The following is an 18,181-nucleotide window of genomic DNA, read 5'->3' on the forward strand; positions in this document are numbered from 1 at the left end:
CAAATCCGCCCTGTCGTAATTTTAAGTGTTCTTTATCCGACAGGTGTGTCTCCTGTAGGAGAGCTATATCAACTCTCTCCTTCTTAAGATTTGATAATATTTTCTTCCTTTTAACTGGCGAATTACTCCCCCTGACATTCCAGGTGCACCACTTAACCGACTGTTCAGCCATAATCATCTGGACAGATCCGAGACCCCTTGGGAGGGGAAACCCTATCTAGAACATCCCGAGCATGGAGCATACAAGATTAACAAAAGTAAAGACTCTCTGATACACTCAAAACAATATAACAAAAAACTCTTTCTAAGTATAAAAAATATAAAACATTCCGAATTGGAGATTTTCTCCCTTGTTCCCAGGGAGCGTCACTTCCTCTCCCACAGTCCATCTTACCCTCTTCCAACCAGTGCCCCACCCTTGACCCAGGTGTTCCTCAATAAAATGAGGAGAATTCAAATATAATATAAAGCTAGAGTTAACAGTGAACACCCCACCCCCGCCCACACCCACATCTAAATATATTTGGGAATATTAATACCATATATAACTATAAGATTACAATCTCAACATGTAATACTTAAATATAATACCACAAAATAACAGGGGAAAGAAAAACAACCCCGCTCCTAAAAACAGAAGTAAAATAGAATAAGGTAACCACCTCTCCCCATCAACATTAACCAAACGCACCAACATATATATATATACATACACAGATAGGGGGAAAGATAAGAAAAGATGAAGGGATGTAAACCAAAATAATGGGAAAGGCAGACCAGCGTCCACAATCTCTTACAGTTTATTTAAGAGAGTCCAAGAATTCCTTAGCCTTCTCCGGTGATCCGAAGTTATATATGGATCCTTCGTGGCTAAGGCGTAGCGTCGCTGGATATCGTAAGGAGTACTGGATATTTAAGTCCCTTAAACGCTTCTTCGCCTCATCGAATGCCTTCCTCTTTCGGACCAAAGCTGGGGAGAAGTCCTGGAACAGCATGATCCTGGATCCTTTGTGGGTCATAGCTTGGGGATCTTTTCCCAGATTTCTTGAGGCTTCCAGGAGCATCTGCCTCTCCCTATAGCTCTGCAGCTGGAACAGGACCGGGCGTGGGCGCTGGGTTGAGCCGGGCCCACGTACTGTGACCCGGTAGGCCCATTCCACCCTTACCTGGCCTGATCCATTATGCAGATTTAAAAGTTGTGGCAGCCAATGCTCTAAGAATGCTGTCAGCTGACCTCCCTCTTCCTGCTCGGGCAGGCCCACCAACCGAATATTTTTTCTACGACATCGATTTTCGAGGTCATCAATGTGGTTTTCTAGGTTCTGGACTCAATTCTCGAGAAAACGGATGTGATCGGCTGTTGATTTTATCCCAGTCTCTGAGGCTGCGGCCTTCGACTCCACCTCTCTGACTCGGCACTCCAATTCCTGAATGTCTCTGCCCTGCTTCTGCAGCTCGGCTGATAGTGCTTCTCTGCTCTGCCGAGACTCATCGATAAAAGCATCAATCTTCGCCTCCCACCTGGCAAACATTCCTCAAAGCTCATCTTCATTGGTAAATCTCCTGAAGTAGCTGAAGACACCTTTGTTGCAGCTGAAGAGGGAGAGGGTGGGGGAGGGGTCCCTGCTTTCTTAGAGCCGCCTGTTCCCTTCCCTTTACTCATTTTCCAGCTAGTATTAGACTATTTAAATGTACTAATAGGTAACTATTTAAGGTTAACAACTATTATAAATGGTTTAGTGAGTGTGGTGGGGGTGGATAGCCCACTTTTCCCAAGTTTTGGGTAGAGCACTGTGGACTCAGTCTTGCTGGGTCGCCGCCATCTTGGATCCCCCAGCTGTCATTGTTAAACCTTCTCTTCTCTCTCAAATCTAGTGAGTTGCTTGTTTGCCTCAGTTTGAATTTTCTGACTTTTGTCCCTCCAGTGTCTTCTGGCCCTTTCTGATATCAGTTTTTTTAATGTTTTTTTTACACAATCATAGGAAAACATGCTCAGATCAGACAGAGCTAGCATCCCTCAGGGCAATTAATGAACCAGTCTGGTTTTTCCACAATCCATTTACATTATTCACTACTCCCTCCCTTTCTGGACTGTGTCTTACAATGTTGCTGTGGCAATCAGAGACAGGAACTTAAAAGAGTGTTTGACTTTCCAGTGGGGACCATTTCACTTGGTGCTCAGTGGAGCCAGAGCAATCCTTTGAAATGGCCAACATATGGGAGAAGCTAAAAAGTGAACAACGGAAGGAGCTGTGCAGTGTCCACAAGGAGAAGGTGAAGCTATTTTGTAAAACTGACAATCAGCCCATGTGTGTTGTTTGTCAAAGTTCAAAAAGCCACCAAAGCCATGAGCTGCTGCCTCTGGAAGAAGCGACTGAAGAATTTAAGGTGAGGAGATATCTCATCAAATAGAGAAACAGAATGTAATTGTCATTGACTTGGATTGAGTGTCTCTCAGCGCTAAAGGCAGTCCTGATAATGCATTTATATTTCTTTAGTTATTCTGTCACTCCATGGGCTGTCACTTGTATCATTGCTACAAGGAGCAAGGCCAGGGATGTTGATGAGTTAGACCGATGTCAGTCAATTAGCCCTCCAAATGCAAAGCCAAATCTCTTTTTACAGTATGTTTCAGATTAGAAGTCAGCACATACCTTTTACCAAAGCTTCTCAATCAGTTCAAACTTTCACGCAATCAAATGCAATAACAGTGACCAGGAAACTGAACAGGTTCAATCCTCTGGCCATTTTCTGAGTTAATAAGCAAACACCTTTGAAGTTTAACAAGGGAAAAGTGAGGCCATTGCAATCTGTATGAATGCACCATGGCCCAAATGAAAAAGACGTAACAAAACTCTTCCCATTTTAAAGAGGTGCAAGCTTCAAAACTCTAATCATTAAAAAAAAGGAAATTTACCAATTAATTAATAAAGTTGCCACGTCTGAAACTGAACACCATCAGATGAAGCAAAGAATAGTGCAAGGATGTAAAAGGTGCAATGGTGTAAATAGTGCAAGGATGTACAAATGAAAGGGAAGGAAGTCAGACTGATTGTGAGGGGTGACGTATGTGGAGAGATTGAATCGATTAGGACTGTACTGATTGGAGTTTAGAAGGAGCTTTTAAATGAATTCTAAAATTCGAAAAGGATGACGCAAAGTAAATGCAGGAAGGATGTTCCCGATGACAGGGGAACCCAGAACCAGGGTCACCGTTTAAGGATATGGGATAAGCCATTTAGGACTGAGATAAGGAGAAATTTCTTTTGCCAGAGAGTGGTGAACCACAGAAATTTTGAATATTTTGGTCAAAATTTTGAATACTTTCAAGAAGAACTCAGATATAGTTCATAGAGGTAAAGGTGTAGGAGAAAGTGGGAAATTATCAGCTGTGATTGAATAACTGAACATACTCACAGCTGAAGGGCCAGTTTCTGTTCCTATGTCTTATGGTCTTACTGGATAAATAGCCTTCTATAAAACATTTAAAAAGAGATAACAGATAGAAGTAATGTTAAATGACTGAAGTAAAAAAAAACAGAGGAAAGAGACAACAGAAGAAATAGAAAAAGAAACAGCTGAGAATGCTTCCTGAAGGTGTGCAATTGTGAAATAGTGATAAAGGGGAAAAACAGGTACAGTGGAGAGGTGCAGAGATAGGAAGATGTATCTGTTAGTCCAATGCTTAAACAGCATTCCTGAGCTTAGAGATATGGGAAATTGCAACGGATGAGAAGGTGAGAAACCCTTCAAGGGTGAGTGAGTCAAACTGGATTCAATCAGTGATAAAACTAGATATCCTCTGACCCTAGGAAGGAATCTTCAGCACCTCTTATCGAGAGATGAATACAATCTGCAACACATTTTCACCGAGGTACAGGAACTGAAGGAAGCCAATGAGATGGGAAGGCTGGGTGGAATGAACTTGCTGGAAGAAACTAAGGGATTAAATCAATCGTCACAATTCCACAAGCAGTACTTTGATGAATTTGTTAATAAAACAATCTCATCAGCCTATGGCTATTGCTGTAACTTTAGAAATATTCAGGATATGAAAATAAATCAGATTTTAAAGACAGACATTTTTGGCTCATCTCCCCCAATTGCTGGGTCCATGTTCAGATGACTGAGAGAAAAAATACAACTTGATTCACTCAAGTAAAACAAAGAACTGCAGATGCTAGAGATCAGAAGCAAACAAAAGCTGAAATTGTTGGAGAATCTCAACAGGTCCGGCAGCATCTGTGGAGAGAGAAAGAGTTAATGTTTCGAATCCAGTGTAGTATTACTGAAACCTTAATTCTGTTTCACTCTCCGCAGATGCTGCTGGACCTGCTGACTTTTTATTCTTATTTCAGATTTCCAGCATCTGCAGTATTTTGTTTTTATTTAGGTTCCACCATTCATTAGACTTGTTCTGGAATGGAAGGACTGTCCTTTGAAGACAGTTTGGGAAAACTGGGCCTAAGTTCTCTCGAGTTTTGAAGAATGAGAAGTGATCTCATCGATATTTACAAACTACTGAAAGAGATAGGAGGCTAAGATGACTCCCCTGTTGGGACAGCACAGAACCGGGGATCAGCTAACAATAAGGGGGATGCCACTTCAATCCAACATAAGGAGAAGTTTTATTTTTACTCAGAGGGTTGTGAGCCTTTGGAATTCTCTCCCGCAGGGGGCCGTGGAAGCTCAGTCTTTGAGTGTGTTTAAAGTTGATATATTTCTGATTACTTGTGGTGGACAGGGTTATGGAATGGTGTGGTCAAAGGCATTGAAATGTTCAATTAGCCATGATTGTCTTAAAGGATGGGCTGAATGGCCTCTTCTGTTCTTACTTTCCTGAAAAGGTTTGGCTGGTCTCTCTAGTGCTTCAAGTCAATTTTAATGCAAATATGAAGTTGTTTTAATTTTGTTTATGTAATCACACCTTTGAAATGGAAAGGAAATTAGGCGCGCTCCACTTAAGGAAAGGACGAGGCCATTCAGCCCATCAAACATGTTATGTATTTGATGAGATCGTGGCCGACCTGGATCTCATCTCCACATATCAGACTTGATTCCTTCATATCTTTGCCCGAGAGAAAACTCAGTTTTGAAATTTTCATTGTCTGCAACCTACCGCCTTAACAATCTTTCCATGGGATGGTATCCAGACTTACTCTGCTCTCTATGTGAAACACAGCTTCCTTCCTAAACAGTCTCACCCTCATTTTTAAGGTTAGGCCCTCTTCTCCAGATGTCAGAAACGAGCATTTCTCTCCATCTACCCTCTCTAAACCATGATCAACTTAAAGATTTCAGTTGGATCACAGCTTAATCTTCCATTGAAATGAAAGCTAAGAATTATTTTTACTGAATGGTGTTTGATCTTTGGGTGTTTGTGTAACGTATTTTGACCAGGAGGAACTTCGAAGCTTACTGAAGCCGGTCCAGGACAAGAAGAAAGAATGTGATGCTGTAAGAAACGACTATAAGAGGACGTTAAGCCACATTCAGGTACTTTGTTTTATGATTTGCCTCACTTTTTGTTTGTCTTTGAAAAGTTGTATGCAGCTCAATCTGCAATGTGAGCCCCTTTTGATGGAATGATCACTTTGTCTCTGTCAACCAGGCATAATCCAGTAACACAGCTAATGTTCTGGGGAACTGGGTTCAAGTCCTATCATGGCAGACAGCGGAATTTGTGTTCAATAATAACCTGGAAATAAAAGTCCAATAATGACTGTGAATCCATCGTCAATTGTTGGTTCACTAATGCCCTTTAAAGAAGGAAACTGCCATCCTTACCCAGTCTGGCCGACATGTGACTCCAGACCCACAGCAATGTGGTTGCCTCTTAACTATCCTCTCGTATGGGCTATACATGCTGATGGAACCAGCAATGGCCTCATTCTGAGAATGAATTAAAAAAAATAGATTTCACATCCAACAGGAATATTTTTCTCTCTTGTGTTCTTATAAAAAGAATTGCATTACCTTTTTCGCAACTGCTAATTTTCTTCTCAAATTCATCTTTGTTCCCAAAGGATCAAGGTGTAAAGACAGAGAAACAGATTAAAGCTGAATTTGAAAAACTTCACCGGTTTCTCCGTGAGGAAGAGAGGATTGTGTTGAAAGATCTGAAACTAGAGAAAGAGGAAAAATGTCGGGAGATGAAGGAAAGGATTGAGGAGATTACAAAAGAAATCTCATCCCTTTCAGTCACTGTTCAGGATATTGAACAAGAGCTGAGGGAACAGGACAGCATTAAGTTCTTAACGGTAAACTGTTTATTTGTCTTTGTACTTTCTTTGACACTATCCTTGAGACTGTGCAGGCTGTGCCACCAAAGCCAAGGAGACTGTTTCCTATTTTACTGCCCAAAATCAAATTCAGTCAGGTCCATGCTAGGGTTCAGAACTGAATGTCACAGACCTGAAATGTTAACATTGCATTAAATGACTTACTGAGTATCTCCAGCAGCTTTCTACAGTGCATTGCTTACATTGTTGTGTACGCAATTTGGATGCTGAATCAATGGGACAATTTCAACATTCACAGTTTGGTCAGTGAAGCTAATATACAAGAGGATTGTGCTGAAGTATTGGGCAATATTAATGATCTTTGGTAGGAAGAATAAGATGGGAAAATATTCCTCAGAATGTAGGGCCAAAACTTTCGTGTTAGAGGTGGGAAGTCAGAGCCAATGTGCACAGGATATCAAGGGAATTATGGGATAGTGTGAGATGATGGAATTGAGAAAAAACATCATTTATCTAATTCAATCGTGGAGCCAGTTTGATGGGCCAAATGGTCTACTCCTGCTCCTTTTTTCACGTGGTTTTATCTGAAGGGATATATGTGTAGTACTTAAATGTGACTTAACAAAGGCTCCACAGAGACCACAGGGGTTTAGTAGAACTTCTCTACTTCACAACTTTACTTCCTTAAGTTAAAAATCACACAACATCAAGTTATAGTCCAACAGGTTTAATTGGAAGCACGCTAGCTTTCGGAGTGACGCTCCTTCATCAGGTGATAGTCTGACCTGATGACGGAGCGACGCTCCGAAAGCTAGTGTGCTTCCAATTAAACCTGTTGGACTATAACCTGGTGTTGTGTGATTTTTAACTTTGTCCACCCCAGTCCAACACCGGCATCTCCAAATCATGATTACTCCTTAAGTTTGCCTTCTTATCATCTCATTAACTTGGGTTCCTTGACTACATTTAGAATCTTCAGGCTGGGATTTCCCATTGGAGCCTTCTCAGATCATCATCTCTGGAATGTTCCCATACCAATGTGTTAATTGTCAGAGGGATGAATAAACGTGACGGTTAAATGCATATTGATTGGGCAATGTGTGATGCAAAGGTGCTGAAGGATGGCCCTTTAGCATCACCCACTGTGAATAGAATGCTTTGGTGTTTTATATATTTTCCCTCCTGTTTCCTTAGTTACCAATAACATCTGTGAAGCTCTGTGTTCCATCTTGAACAATGTAGTTGATATTTACCTGCTCTCATCTCTGCTCTACTCAACAGCCTTGGCTTTTCTCTCTGTGCTGTTGGATTGACCCTTTCTCTATGTCCTCCCTTACTCCAACTATTTCATTGATAAAGAGCATCTACAGGCAACGCAGAAGGCACAGAAATGAATGATGAGAATGATACCAGAAAGGAGAGGGGATACTGATCAGGAAAGATTTAACAGACTGGGTCAGCTCAGAAAGAAAAGACTGGGCACAATTTGATAGAGGCCTTCAAGATCTTTACGGATTTCATTGGGTAGATGGAGAAAAGATGTTGCCGTTTGTGAAAAAGACCAGCATTTTGGTTGATAAATATAATGACAAATAAACCTCGTGACAATTCAAGGAGAATCTTGCTTTGTCAGTGAGCAAACAGAATGTGAAATTTTCCACATGTGCAGTAACTAAGATGAAGATTACAGATACATTCAGAGGGGAAGCTAGATTAGCAGATGAGGGAGACGCAGGACTGGGCAATGTACTACTGATGTTAGGTCAGGAAGGGTGAGAGAAGATTCCCATGGAGCAGTCCTTTCAATATTGCTGGATCAAAATCCTGAAAATCCCTCCGTAACGATGTTGTAAGTCTACGTATACCATATGGACTGCAATGGTTCATGATGTGGAGCAGCTGGTGTTGGACTGGGGTGGACAAAGTTAAAAATTACTTAACACCGGGTTATAGTTCAACAGGTTTATTTGGAAGCACCAGCCAGTGCTTCCAAATAAATCTGCTGGACTACAACCTGGTGTTGTGTGATTTTTAACTTTGTAATGATTCAAGAATACAGGTCACCACTACTTTCTCAAGCGGAAACAAAGGAGGGGCAATAAATGCTCACCCAGCCAGCGACACCCACATCCCACGAGTGAATAAAGATGAAAAAAGCAGAGACATCTGAATGGCTGAGGTGGGCTGAATGGCCTACTTGTTTGCTAGAATTATTCTGTTGCTATTAGCAATCTGGTTAGAATGCAGCTCTGTGACTTCTGTCATGCAGTAGGATTGAGGAACTTGTATTATTTTCACAATGCAGTGAGGATGGGGCCAGACCTGTTCTTGCAGTTTACCCAGAACTGCTTAGGACAGACAGCACACAAACAGGTAACCTGCAGCACAGGCCTCCTCTGGTATTTATGCTGCAATTAAACAGCTCTCTTTTTTCTCATTTTCCTATTTCCTCCAGCTCTATTCCCTTTACACCTGCGCTCATTTTGTTTACTTTGAAAATCGATTCACCTCAACAACTTGCTGGGCCAGGAAGTTCCCGATTCCTGCCACAAACCACTTTGGGAATTCCCAATTGGATTTCTTGGTGACTCCCTCATAATGATGACCTTTGTCCTCTCTTCATCCAGACATGCAGCCTCTGAGTGGACAGATTTTTTTTTAAAAGTTGCACTTTTTAATCTAATTCTTTGAGAGTTTTGGTCAGCTCTCAGTTGACTCTTGCCCTCGGGGCCTTGTCCTATTTATCTTTCAGTAGGACTTTTGCAGTGTTAAGAACCATCCTGCTTCTGAAGTGGCAGATTTGTGACACAGTCAGTTCTATCCTTGGGTTGAAGGGACAACTTTTGGCCAAGTTCAAGATATGCCAGTCTTTTTGGAAGGTTTCTCCCCTTGAAGTCGAGCCGATGTCTCACCAAATTTTCCCAAACTCTTCTCATTGATTACTTCCCCCTGCTCCTGTGGTGCCTCTCATGTCTGATTTCCAGCCAACTTCACCGAACACCATTCCTGAAACTACTGGCCAATCAGCGGCTACCTGGAAGGCATCGGCATCACTTGTGCCCATGCCATCTTTAAAAGATCAAGCTCCGCCCATTTGGAGCTGCCCTGAACACTGAGCTGGAATGGTCCCGGGGATGGAAGGAAGGGGGAGAGCAGGGCCTACTCGGTGAACAGGGACCTGGAGTTCCTGCTACACAGCCTGTTACACACGTGGGATATCTCCTGCCGCCCAGAGCAGCGGGGAAGGCTGCCATACCAGACCATGGCCAGCCTGCTCCGAGGTTGCCACATGGGTCAGTGCAGTCTCAGCTGTCTGGAGGATCGCCAGCATTGTAGGAAAATGCTCAGTAACCTTCGTCACTCTGCCACCACTCTGCCCATGTAATTATGGTACCTCGCACTCACTCTGTCTCTGCTACTGCACCTACTTCCCACCAAGGCTCATGCCCCACCCCTCTCAGTATTGCCTACAACATCTTCCATACTCACCCTGCAGTGCCCAAAGTCACAAGTTACATGACATCAGGTCGTAGTCCAAATAAACCTGTTGCACTATAACCCGGTGTCGTGTGACTTCTGAATTGTCCACCCTCTTCCAACCCAACCCCCAGTGCAACTAAGTCTGCACGTCGTCTATGCTGTGTACTCACTCACTTGGAACACCTCCCTTCCTGCAGCAACATACCTGTATTATCCACTTTCATCTCTTGTCATACCTGCCTCTGTCTTATTCGAGGAGGTAAAACAGCCCATAGTGGGGGACAAAGAGTAAAGACGGTAAGTGGGCTACTCATCGTTCAGCTCCTCGCCCATTATGAGGAGAGGATTCTGACTGTGACCATCCCTGGGTAGGGCCCAGTCTGGTATTGGAGACTTGACATCCTGCGATGGGATCACCTGACCAAACGCGATTGTCCCTTGATCTGGCTGAGACCTGCTGGAAACTATGAAAAGCTTCTGGGATTTATGTCGGTGATACATGGCACTGCAAGACAGCAGTAATATGAATGTGAGATCTCTGGCTGAGGGGCTGATGCACCAAGGGACAAGGTGAGGCAATACAAGGGAGGGATGTTGTGAGGCTCCAGGTAAGTGCAGAGTGACTGAGAATTGTGACAGTGAGCAAAAAGCCTGGAAACGGAGCCTGGTGCCGTTCATGAGCGGTATGTGTATTCCTGAACACACAGTGTACTTGTTGCAGCATTACAATGAGAGTTACCAGTGCACCCTGGGGTATAGCATTGAAATGCTGAACCGTCCTGGAAGTGGATCGGAGATGTGCCACGAGGGTTCTTAGAAGCAGGCATATGTCGTATGCCAACGTCCGTGGATGTGGGGTATGTGTGGCCAATGCCTATGAAGCTTGCCATGAGATGTTGGTGTCTCTTATCCAACATGGAGGTCATTCAGAGTAAACGGTGGGCTGAAACTAGGAGCAAGTGAGGACTGCAGATGCTGGAGATGACAGTCAAGACTGTGGTGTTGGAAAAGCACAGCAGATCAGGCAGCATCCGAGGAGCAGAGGAATCGATATTTCGGGCATTTGCCCTTCATTCCTGATGTAGGGCCCGAAACCTCGATTCTCCTGCTCCTCGGATGCTCCTTGACCTGCTGTACTTTTCCAGCTCCACTCTCTTGACGGTGAGATGAATTTGCCGAGTGTTTGCCCGGGTTTCCTTGCTGTGTGTTCCTGACCTTGATCTTGTTTGGTGTGTTTGGTAGGATGGGGGGGGCTGAATATTAATGAGGACAGTTGTGCCATGAGCAAAAGTGGTTAACAAGCATTAAACCCGTCCCCCCCCCCCCCCACAGTCAATTACCTCCTCACTGCTGCCTGGGCAAAGCAATAACATGCTGTACCATTGCTGCCAACATCGGTATGGACCTCCCTGGAATTATCGGTCCATGCCCACATCGTTCATGCCACTGTAAGATTGCCCCCTCTGTCTTTAAGCTGCAGATTCTGGAGTCAATCCCAAAGCAGCACTGTCGAAGGAGGATTCATGATGCAGTCCACTAAGTTATTGATCCGTCTGCAAATTCTTCCCATCATCCCCAAAAGGAAACAAAGTGTGTATATGGAACCCAAGCAAATTAACTAAAATGTACTCTTTTATGGAACCCATTCTGTTATACCTGTATAATAAAATGTCTTTGTACCATGATTATTAACTGCTATTCTTGTTCCACAGAAAATTCTGGAATCAAAGGAAAGGTATAATATTACACCTTTGTTTTAAGTTTTTTTTTCTCATGATTCCTTCCTCACCCTGGAATGACCCAACACTGACCTTTACCTCCTGTTTCAGAGTGAAGCAAACTCTCCCAGAGCCACAGAAGGTTTACCCTTTAATAAATGTGGGCAAGTACATCGGCTCCCTGCAGTACAGAGTGTGGAAAAAGATGCTGACAGTGATTAATACAGGTGGGTGTGAGCTTCCTGACACCAGCTCTTCAACAACTCTCATATTTATGAGTAGAAGGGAGTTGTCTCTTTATAATAAATATTTAATTCTCTTTGTAATGAATGCGATTTCATTTCAGTCAGTTCTCTGAGAAAATCCAGAATTGATGGATAGTTCCTTTTGCCATTTCTTTTCCTGAATAATGAGCCAGGACCAGAATTTCCAATGCAGTTATTTTTGGAATAGACGTGGGATCTGCTGAACTTCCACCTATCCCATGGATGTATCCCTGATATCTCCCCCCCACCCCACCCCAAATCCTGAAGTCTTGGAATTGGGAATCAGAGCCGAATCTATTTCCCACCTGAATTGGGATTCAACTTCAAGTGAGAGTGGATGGGTCCAAAAAAAAAGGGGCAGGATGGAGGTATATTTGCAAACTGAACCTTCCTGCTGCTTTTACAGGAGGCTGGTTTTCTGAAAGTTCACAATCAAACAGTGACTAACTACATTTGGGAATCAAACCTTTAGTAATATAAGAGACCAGGGACATTGGAAGTAACGAAGGACAGTTATTTTCTAAAGCAATGAGTTAATTGTTGGACAATAAACCTATTAAATGATAAGTAGGTTAAGTTTATTGTTGCTGGATTGACCCATGATTTACCTTCTGCTGTGGGTGCTGAACTAAGTTAAACAAGTGATAAATAACTTATGATGATCAACTATATTCAGGTGCATTAATATCCTGCTTTCCTGTGTGAAAGATATCAACCCAGAAGTGACTGAATGTCACAGTAATGTTAGCCCACATGCATTTATATGATATGTATGTCACAGAACCTTTAAATTTGACCAAATCCATGCTTCATCAAAGAGAAACACATTCAATGAAATCAAATTGTTTTTGATTTTGAAGTTTCTGTTGAAACTGAAACAATCCTCTGACATGCTAATCTTTTCCCCCCTTACCTTCCTGCTAACGATGTCTGGATTAATGTTGTCTCCTGTTATCTGAAGAGGTAGGTTGGTTTCCACACTTACTGAACTTTAAATCCATAGATGTGCACTTAATTTACAGTGTGGCTGTAATTATTCAGTGACTGGAAGGCACTACAATGCATTTTTGAACTTCCTTGTGGGATGTGGGCATTGTTGGCGTGGCCAATATTTCATGCCCATTCCTAGTTGCCAATCAACCAAGAATGTAGTGCCAATCAATATTGTCCTGGATGCATCAAGCTGTTTGAGTATTGTTGGAGCTGCCTCATTCAGGCAAGTGGGAAGTATTCCATTACAGGAGAAAGTGAGGACTGCAGATGCTGGAGATCAGAGCTGAAAATGTGTTGCTGGAAAAGCGCAGCAGGTCAGGCAGCATCCAAGGAACAGGAGAGTCGACGTTTCGGGCATGAGCCCTTCTTCAGGAATGAGGAAAGTGTCTTTCCTCATTCCTGAAGAAGGGCTCATGCCCGAAACGTCGATTTTCCTGCTCCTTAGATGCTGACTGACCTGCTGCGCTTTTCCAGCAACACATTTTCAGCAGTATTCCATTACACTCCTACCTTGTGCCATTTAGATGGTGGACAGACTTTAAGAAGTCAGGAAGAAAGTGACTTACTACAGAATTCCTAACCTGCTCTTGAGGTCACTGTGTTTATATGGCTGACCCAATTTTGTTTTTGGTCAATGGATCTTTATTGCAGAGGATTCAATGATGATAATGTCATTGAGCATTCAGGGACTTAATCTGCTTCAGGATTCCTAACCTTTGCCCTCCCCTGTGGCCACTGTCTTGATATGGCTGGTCCAGGTGAACCCTAAGAATGTTGATAGGTGAGGGATTCAGTGATGGTAATGCCATGGAATGTAAAGGGACAGTGGTTTGATTGCCTGTTATTGAGATGGTTGTTGTATGGCATTTGTATGGCATGAATGCTCGTTGCTCCTTTTCAGCCCAAGCCTGGTGATTGCATTTGACTGTAGATTGTTTCAGTATCTGAAGAGTTGGGAATGGTGCTGAACATTGTGCAATCATCGCTGAACATCCCCACATTTGACATGATGATGGAACGAAGATCATTGGCTTAAGATATTAATATTCAGCCATAACCAAAAAATCAAACTGACGTGGTGTTGAAATCTGCACAAATATCTGTTCATCAATGATGCATTTCACTCAATGTAATGATTATGTATTTGGTCACTGAAATATGAAAAGTGTTTCTATAATAGTCAGAGCACTTTCCTCACCCCATGTTGTTCTCGATCACAATGCACTGTGATATACAAACCCCCCAGAAATGACGGGGAACATTCAGGAAGTCACACTTGCTGAGTATTTCCCCTACTTTTAGCTCAGATTTTGAACTTACTGAGCTGGAGATCTATGCTCCTGCAATGTATTGCCAAAAATATTTTGGGCTAAGGAGCCTAAGTGATGAGAACCAATCCTAAACGCTGTGTAAGTATGGAAATATCATCCTGATTACATTTCATACACAGATGTAGAATGTATTCTAATGCCAGTAAAAACGTCTTTTGAAATCAGTCAGCCAAGTATATTAGGAAAAGAGTGTTACTAAGCAACAGAGAGACACACACAAACACACCCAGACTCACACACAGGTACACACACCACACACAGACACATACATACACAGTAACACACCCAGACTCTCACACACACACACACCCACCCAGACTCACACACAGATACACACACACCACACACAGACATACACACACACACACCCAGACCTACACACACACACACACACACACCCAGGAACACAGACACCTAGACATACACACACTGACACACACAGACACAGATGCTGCCACACAACCACCCAGGCATACACAAACACACTGACATACACAGACACAGACACACACACACAAACACACACACCCAGATTCACATTCACACCCTGACATACACACTCAGACACACACACATTGACATTTATGCACTCACACAAAATCACACACGCCCAGACTCACATTCACATCCACACACACACACACACACACAGCACATGCTGTCTCTCTAAAACACTGTCTCTTTCACACATGCTGCATACTTACCAGCATACTGTGTCTCTAGTTTACACACACAGTCTCTCATACATGCACACTCTCATTACCCATTCCTTCGTACACACACTGTGTCTCCCAGAATCAGGGAATCCTGGTACGGAAGCACACAAGTTAATCAGGGGATCCTTCTCCCCCACTTCTCCAACCTCAGTGCAGAGTGTGCCCATGAGGTAAAACCTTTTCCCAGATGGAGCGTCCCATTTCCTCCTGCTCTTTCTCAAATGCTTCTCCAGGAATGAATTTCTAATCCTGATTCATTGCTAATTTTCCCAATTGCTGTGAGAGTTACAGCTACATAAGAATCCTACTCATTGTCTACAGTTCAGCCTTCAACACGAGTATTCCCACAAAACTGATTAACAAACTTAGTGATCTCGGACTAAGCCCCACTCTCTGCAACTGGATCTTCAGTTTCCTGACCCACAGGCCACTGGGGACAATATTTCATCCTCACTAACACTCAATGCCCCCCAGAGGTGCGTACTCACTCCCCTAATGTACTCACTGTCTCCCCATAACTGCGTCGCCAAATACCAGACTCATGCCATTTCCAAGTTTGCTGATGACACCACCACAGTTGGTCGAATCTCAGATAGTGATGAAACAGACCACAGACGGGAGGTGGAAGACCTGTCTGTATGAGGAAACTGTATTTGTGATCCCTCCAATAGACAGGAGAGTGAAGAGGAGTAATGGCGAGAGATGGAAGGGATTGTGAGGGGGAAAGAGAGGGAGAGGGATGGGGAAAGAGAGGAAGGGTGCAGTGAGGGGGAGAGAGAGGGGCAGTGAGAGGTGGGACTGTGAGGGGTAGAGGGAGAGGTCAGTGAGGGAGGGGACAGTGAGGAGTAGAGGCAGGGAACAGATGGGGAGATGGATTAGTCACTTTGGGAATGGGGAGAGGGCACTGTTTGAGTTTAAGGAGGGAGTGGTGATGGTGTGAATGGGAGGGAATGGGTATGGTGTGAATGAATGACTGATGATTTATTGTCACTGATACTGTCCAATGAACAACCTGATAAATACAGGGAAAGTATCAACAGACACCACAATCCAGTGCCACCTGGATACTTCCAAAATTGAAAAGATAATGTTGAAAGAATGTCCATCTTCGCTTCCCCGTCTCCAATATTTCACCGCATCTGCCAGCGTTGGCAGAAAGAAGACGATAAAAAGAAAGAAGGTAAAAAGGGTCAGGAACGAAGGGAGGAAGCTGCCGCCTGGAGGGTACAGGCCCAGGAGCCCAAACACTGCCTACCTTGCTGGTGTCATCATCCTGGATTTCGGGGGGCTACTGGGTTTGGGAGGGAGATGTGATGGTGTGAATGGGAGAAGGTGGTGATGGTGTGAGTGGGGACTGCTGGGCCTGGGGAGGGAGTGGTGATGGTGTGAATGGGGACTGCTGGGATTAGGGAGGGAGTGGTGATGGTGTGAATGGGGACTGCTGGGTTTGGGGAGGGAGTGGTGATGGTATGAATGGGAGAAGATGGTGATGGTGTGAAAGGGAGTTCCCAGACAGAGATGTTGGCCAGGGAACACTGGGCTGTGTTGAATTGGCAGGCTCAGGGTCTGAACGTTGGTGTTCTGCAGTCACCCAGGCTGTGTTTCATCTCCCCAGCATTGAGGGGAGCCACACTGTGAGCAGGAAATTCCTCCAACAGTCTCATCCCAGGTGATTCATAATCGATGTAATATTGCCACCATCTGGCAGTGAGCGGTACTGCGGGGAACAGAGGGCGCGGAGATTGCTGAATAGTGATGTTATATGTGGTACAGCACCGCCACCGGCTGGTGAGAATCGGTACTGCGGCCAAATATCATTGAATGACAGAACACAAAGATCTGCGATGCCGGAAATCTGAAACAAAAACAGAAATTGCTGGAGAAACTCAGTGGGTTTGGCACGATCAGTGGAGAGAGAAACAGAGATCAGGATGGTGGCGGACCCCGGAGACCATCTGCTCCGTCCCCTTTGCCTTGTTTCCTTCCTTCTCAGCTTTTGTTTTCTTTAATCTACTTCCATAGAACAGGACAGCACAGGAACAGGCCCTTCGGCCCACCGTGTCTGTGCTGACCAGGATGCCATTCTAAACTAATCCCATCTTCCTGCACATGGTCTCCCTGTATTCCCTGCTGTCGGTGGGTTTGTAAAAAAAATGTCAGTGTCAAGTCGGTCGTCATTAATGGAGATGGAGAGGTCCAGGAAGGGGAGGGAGGTGTCAGAGATGGTCCAGGTAAATTTAAGGTCAGGGTGGAATGTGTTGGTGAAGTTAATGAATTGCTCAACCTCCTAAGGGGAGCACGAGGTGGCGCCAATGCAGTCATCAATGTAGCAGAGGAAGAGGTGGGGAGTGTGCAGGTGTAATTAAGGAAGATCGACTGTTCTCTGTAGCCCATAAAGAGACAGGCATAGCTGGGCCCCATTATCTCCATTAACGATGACTGACTTGACACTGACATTTTTTACAAACCCACCGACTCCCACAGTTACCTGGATTACACCTCTTCCCACCCTACCTCTTGCAAAAATGCCATTCCGTATTCCCAATTCCTCCGTCTCCGCTGTATCTGCTCCCAGGAGGACCAGTTCCACCACAGAACACACCAGAGGGCCTTCTTCTTTAGAGACCGCAATTTCCCTTCCCACGTGGTTAAAGATGTTCTCCAACACATCTCATCCACATCACACCTCCGCCCTCAGACTCCACCCCTCCAACCGTAACAAGGATAGAACACCTCTGGTGCTCACCTTCCACCCTACCAATCTTTGCATAAACCAAATCATCCACCGACATTTCCGCCACCTCCAAAAAGACCCCACCACCAGGGATATATTTCCCTCCCCATCCTTTTCTGCCTTGCGCAAAGACCGTTCCCTCCGTGATTAACTGGTCAGGTCCACGCCCCCCTACATCCCACCCTCCCATCCTGGCACCTTTCCCTGCCATCGCAGGAAATACAAAACCTGCGCCCACACCTCCTCCCTCACCTCCATCCAAGGCCCTAAAGGAGCCTTCCACATCCATCAACGTTTTACCTGCGCATCCACTAATATCATTTATTGCATCCGTTGCTCCCGATACGGTCTCCTCTACATTGGGGAGACTGGGCACCTCCTAGCAGAACGCTTTAGGGAACATCTCCGGGACACCCGCACCAATCAACCACATCGCCCTGTGGCCCAACATTTCAACTCCACCTCCCACTCTGCCGAGGACTTGGAGGTCCTGGGCCTCCTTCACCGCCGCTCCCTCACCACCAGACGCCTGGAGGAAGAATGCCTCATCTTCTGCCTTGGAACACTTCAACCCTAGGGCATCAATGTGGACTCCAACAGTTTCCTCACTTCCCTTTCCCCCATCTCACCCTAGTTCCAAACTTCCAGCTCAGCACTGTCCCCATGACTTGTCCTAACTTCCTATCTTCTTTTCCACCTAT

At 44.4% G+C, this 18,181-nt stretch overlaps 1 protein-coding gene across 1 annotated transcript; it reads left to right on the forward strand.

The window, feature by feature from the left end:
* The first annotated feature begins 2,148 nt into the window (after nucleotides 1-2,148).
* Nucleotides 2,149-13,676, forward strand: LOC132832827 (E3 ubiquitin-protein ligase TRIM35-like). The gene is made up of 6 exons (XM_060850996.1): nucleotides 2,149-2,388; nucleotides 5,401-5,496; nucleotides 6,027-6,260; nucleotides 11,435-11,457; nucleotides 11,552-11,667; nucleotides 13,601-13,676. The coding sequence occupies exons 1-6, from the start codon at nucleotides 2,206-2,208 to the stop codon at nucleotides 13,612-13,614; spliced, it is 666 nt and encodes a 221-aa protein (XP_060706979.1). The 5' UTR covers nucleotides 2,149-2,205; the 3' UTR covers nucleotides 13,615-13,676.
* The last annotated feature ends 4,505 nt before the right edge of the window (nucleotides 13,677-18,181 follow it).

This window comes from Hemiscyllium ocellatum, chromosome 35 (genome assembly GCF_020745735.1).
Source record: "Hemiscyllium ocellatum isolate sHemOce1 chromosome 35, sHemOce1.pat.X.cur, whole genome shotgun sequence".
Lineage (NCBI taxonomy): Eukaryota > Metazoa > Chordata > Chondrichthyes > Orectolobiformes > Hemiscylliidae > Hemiscyllium > Hemiscyllium ocellatum.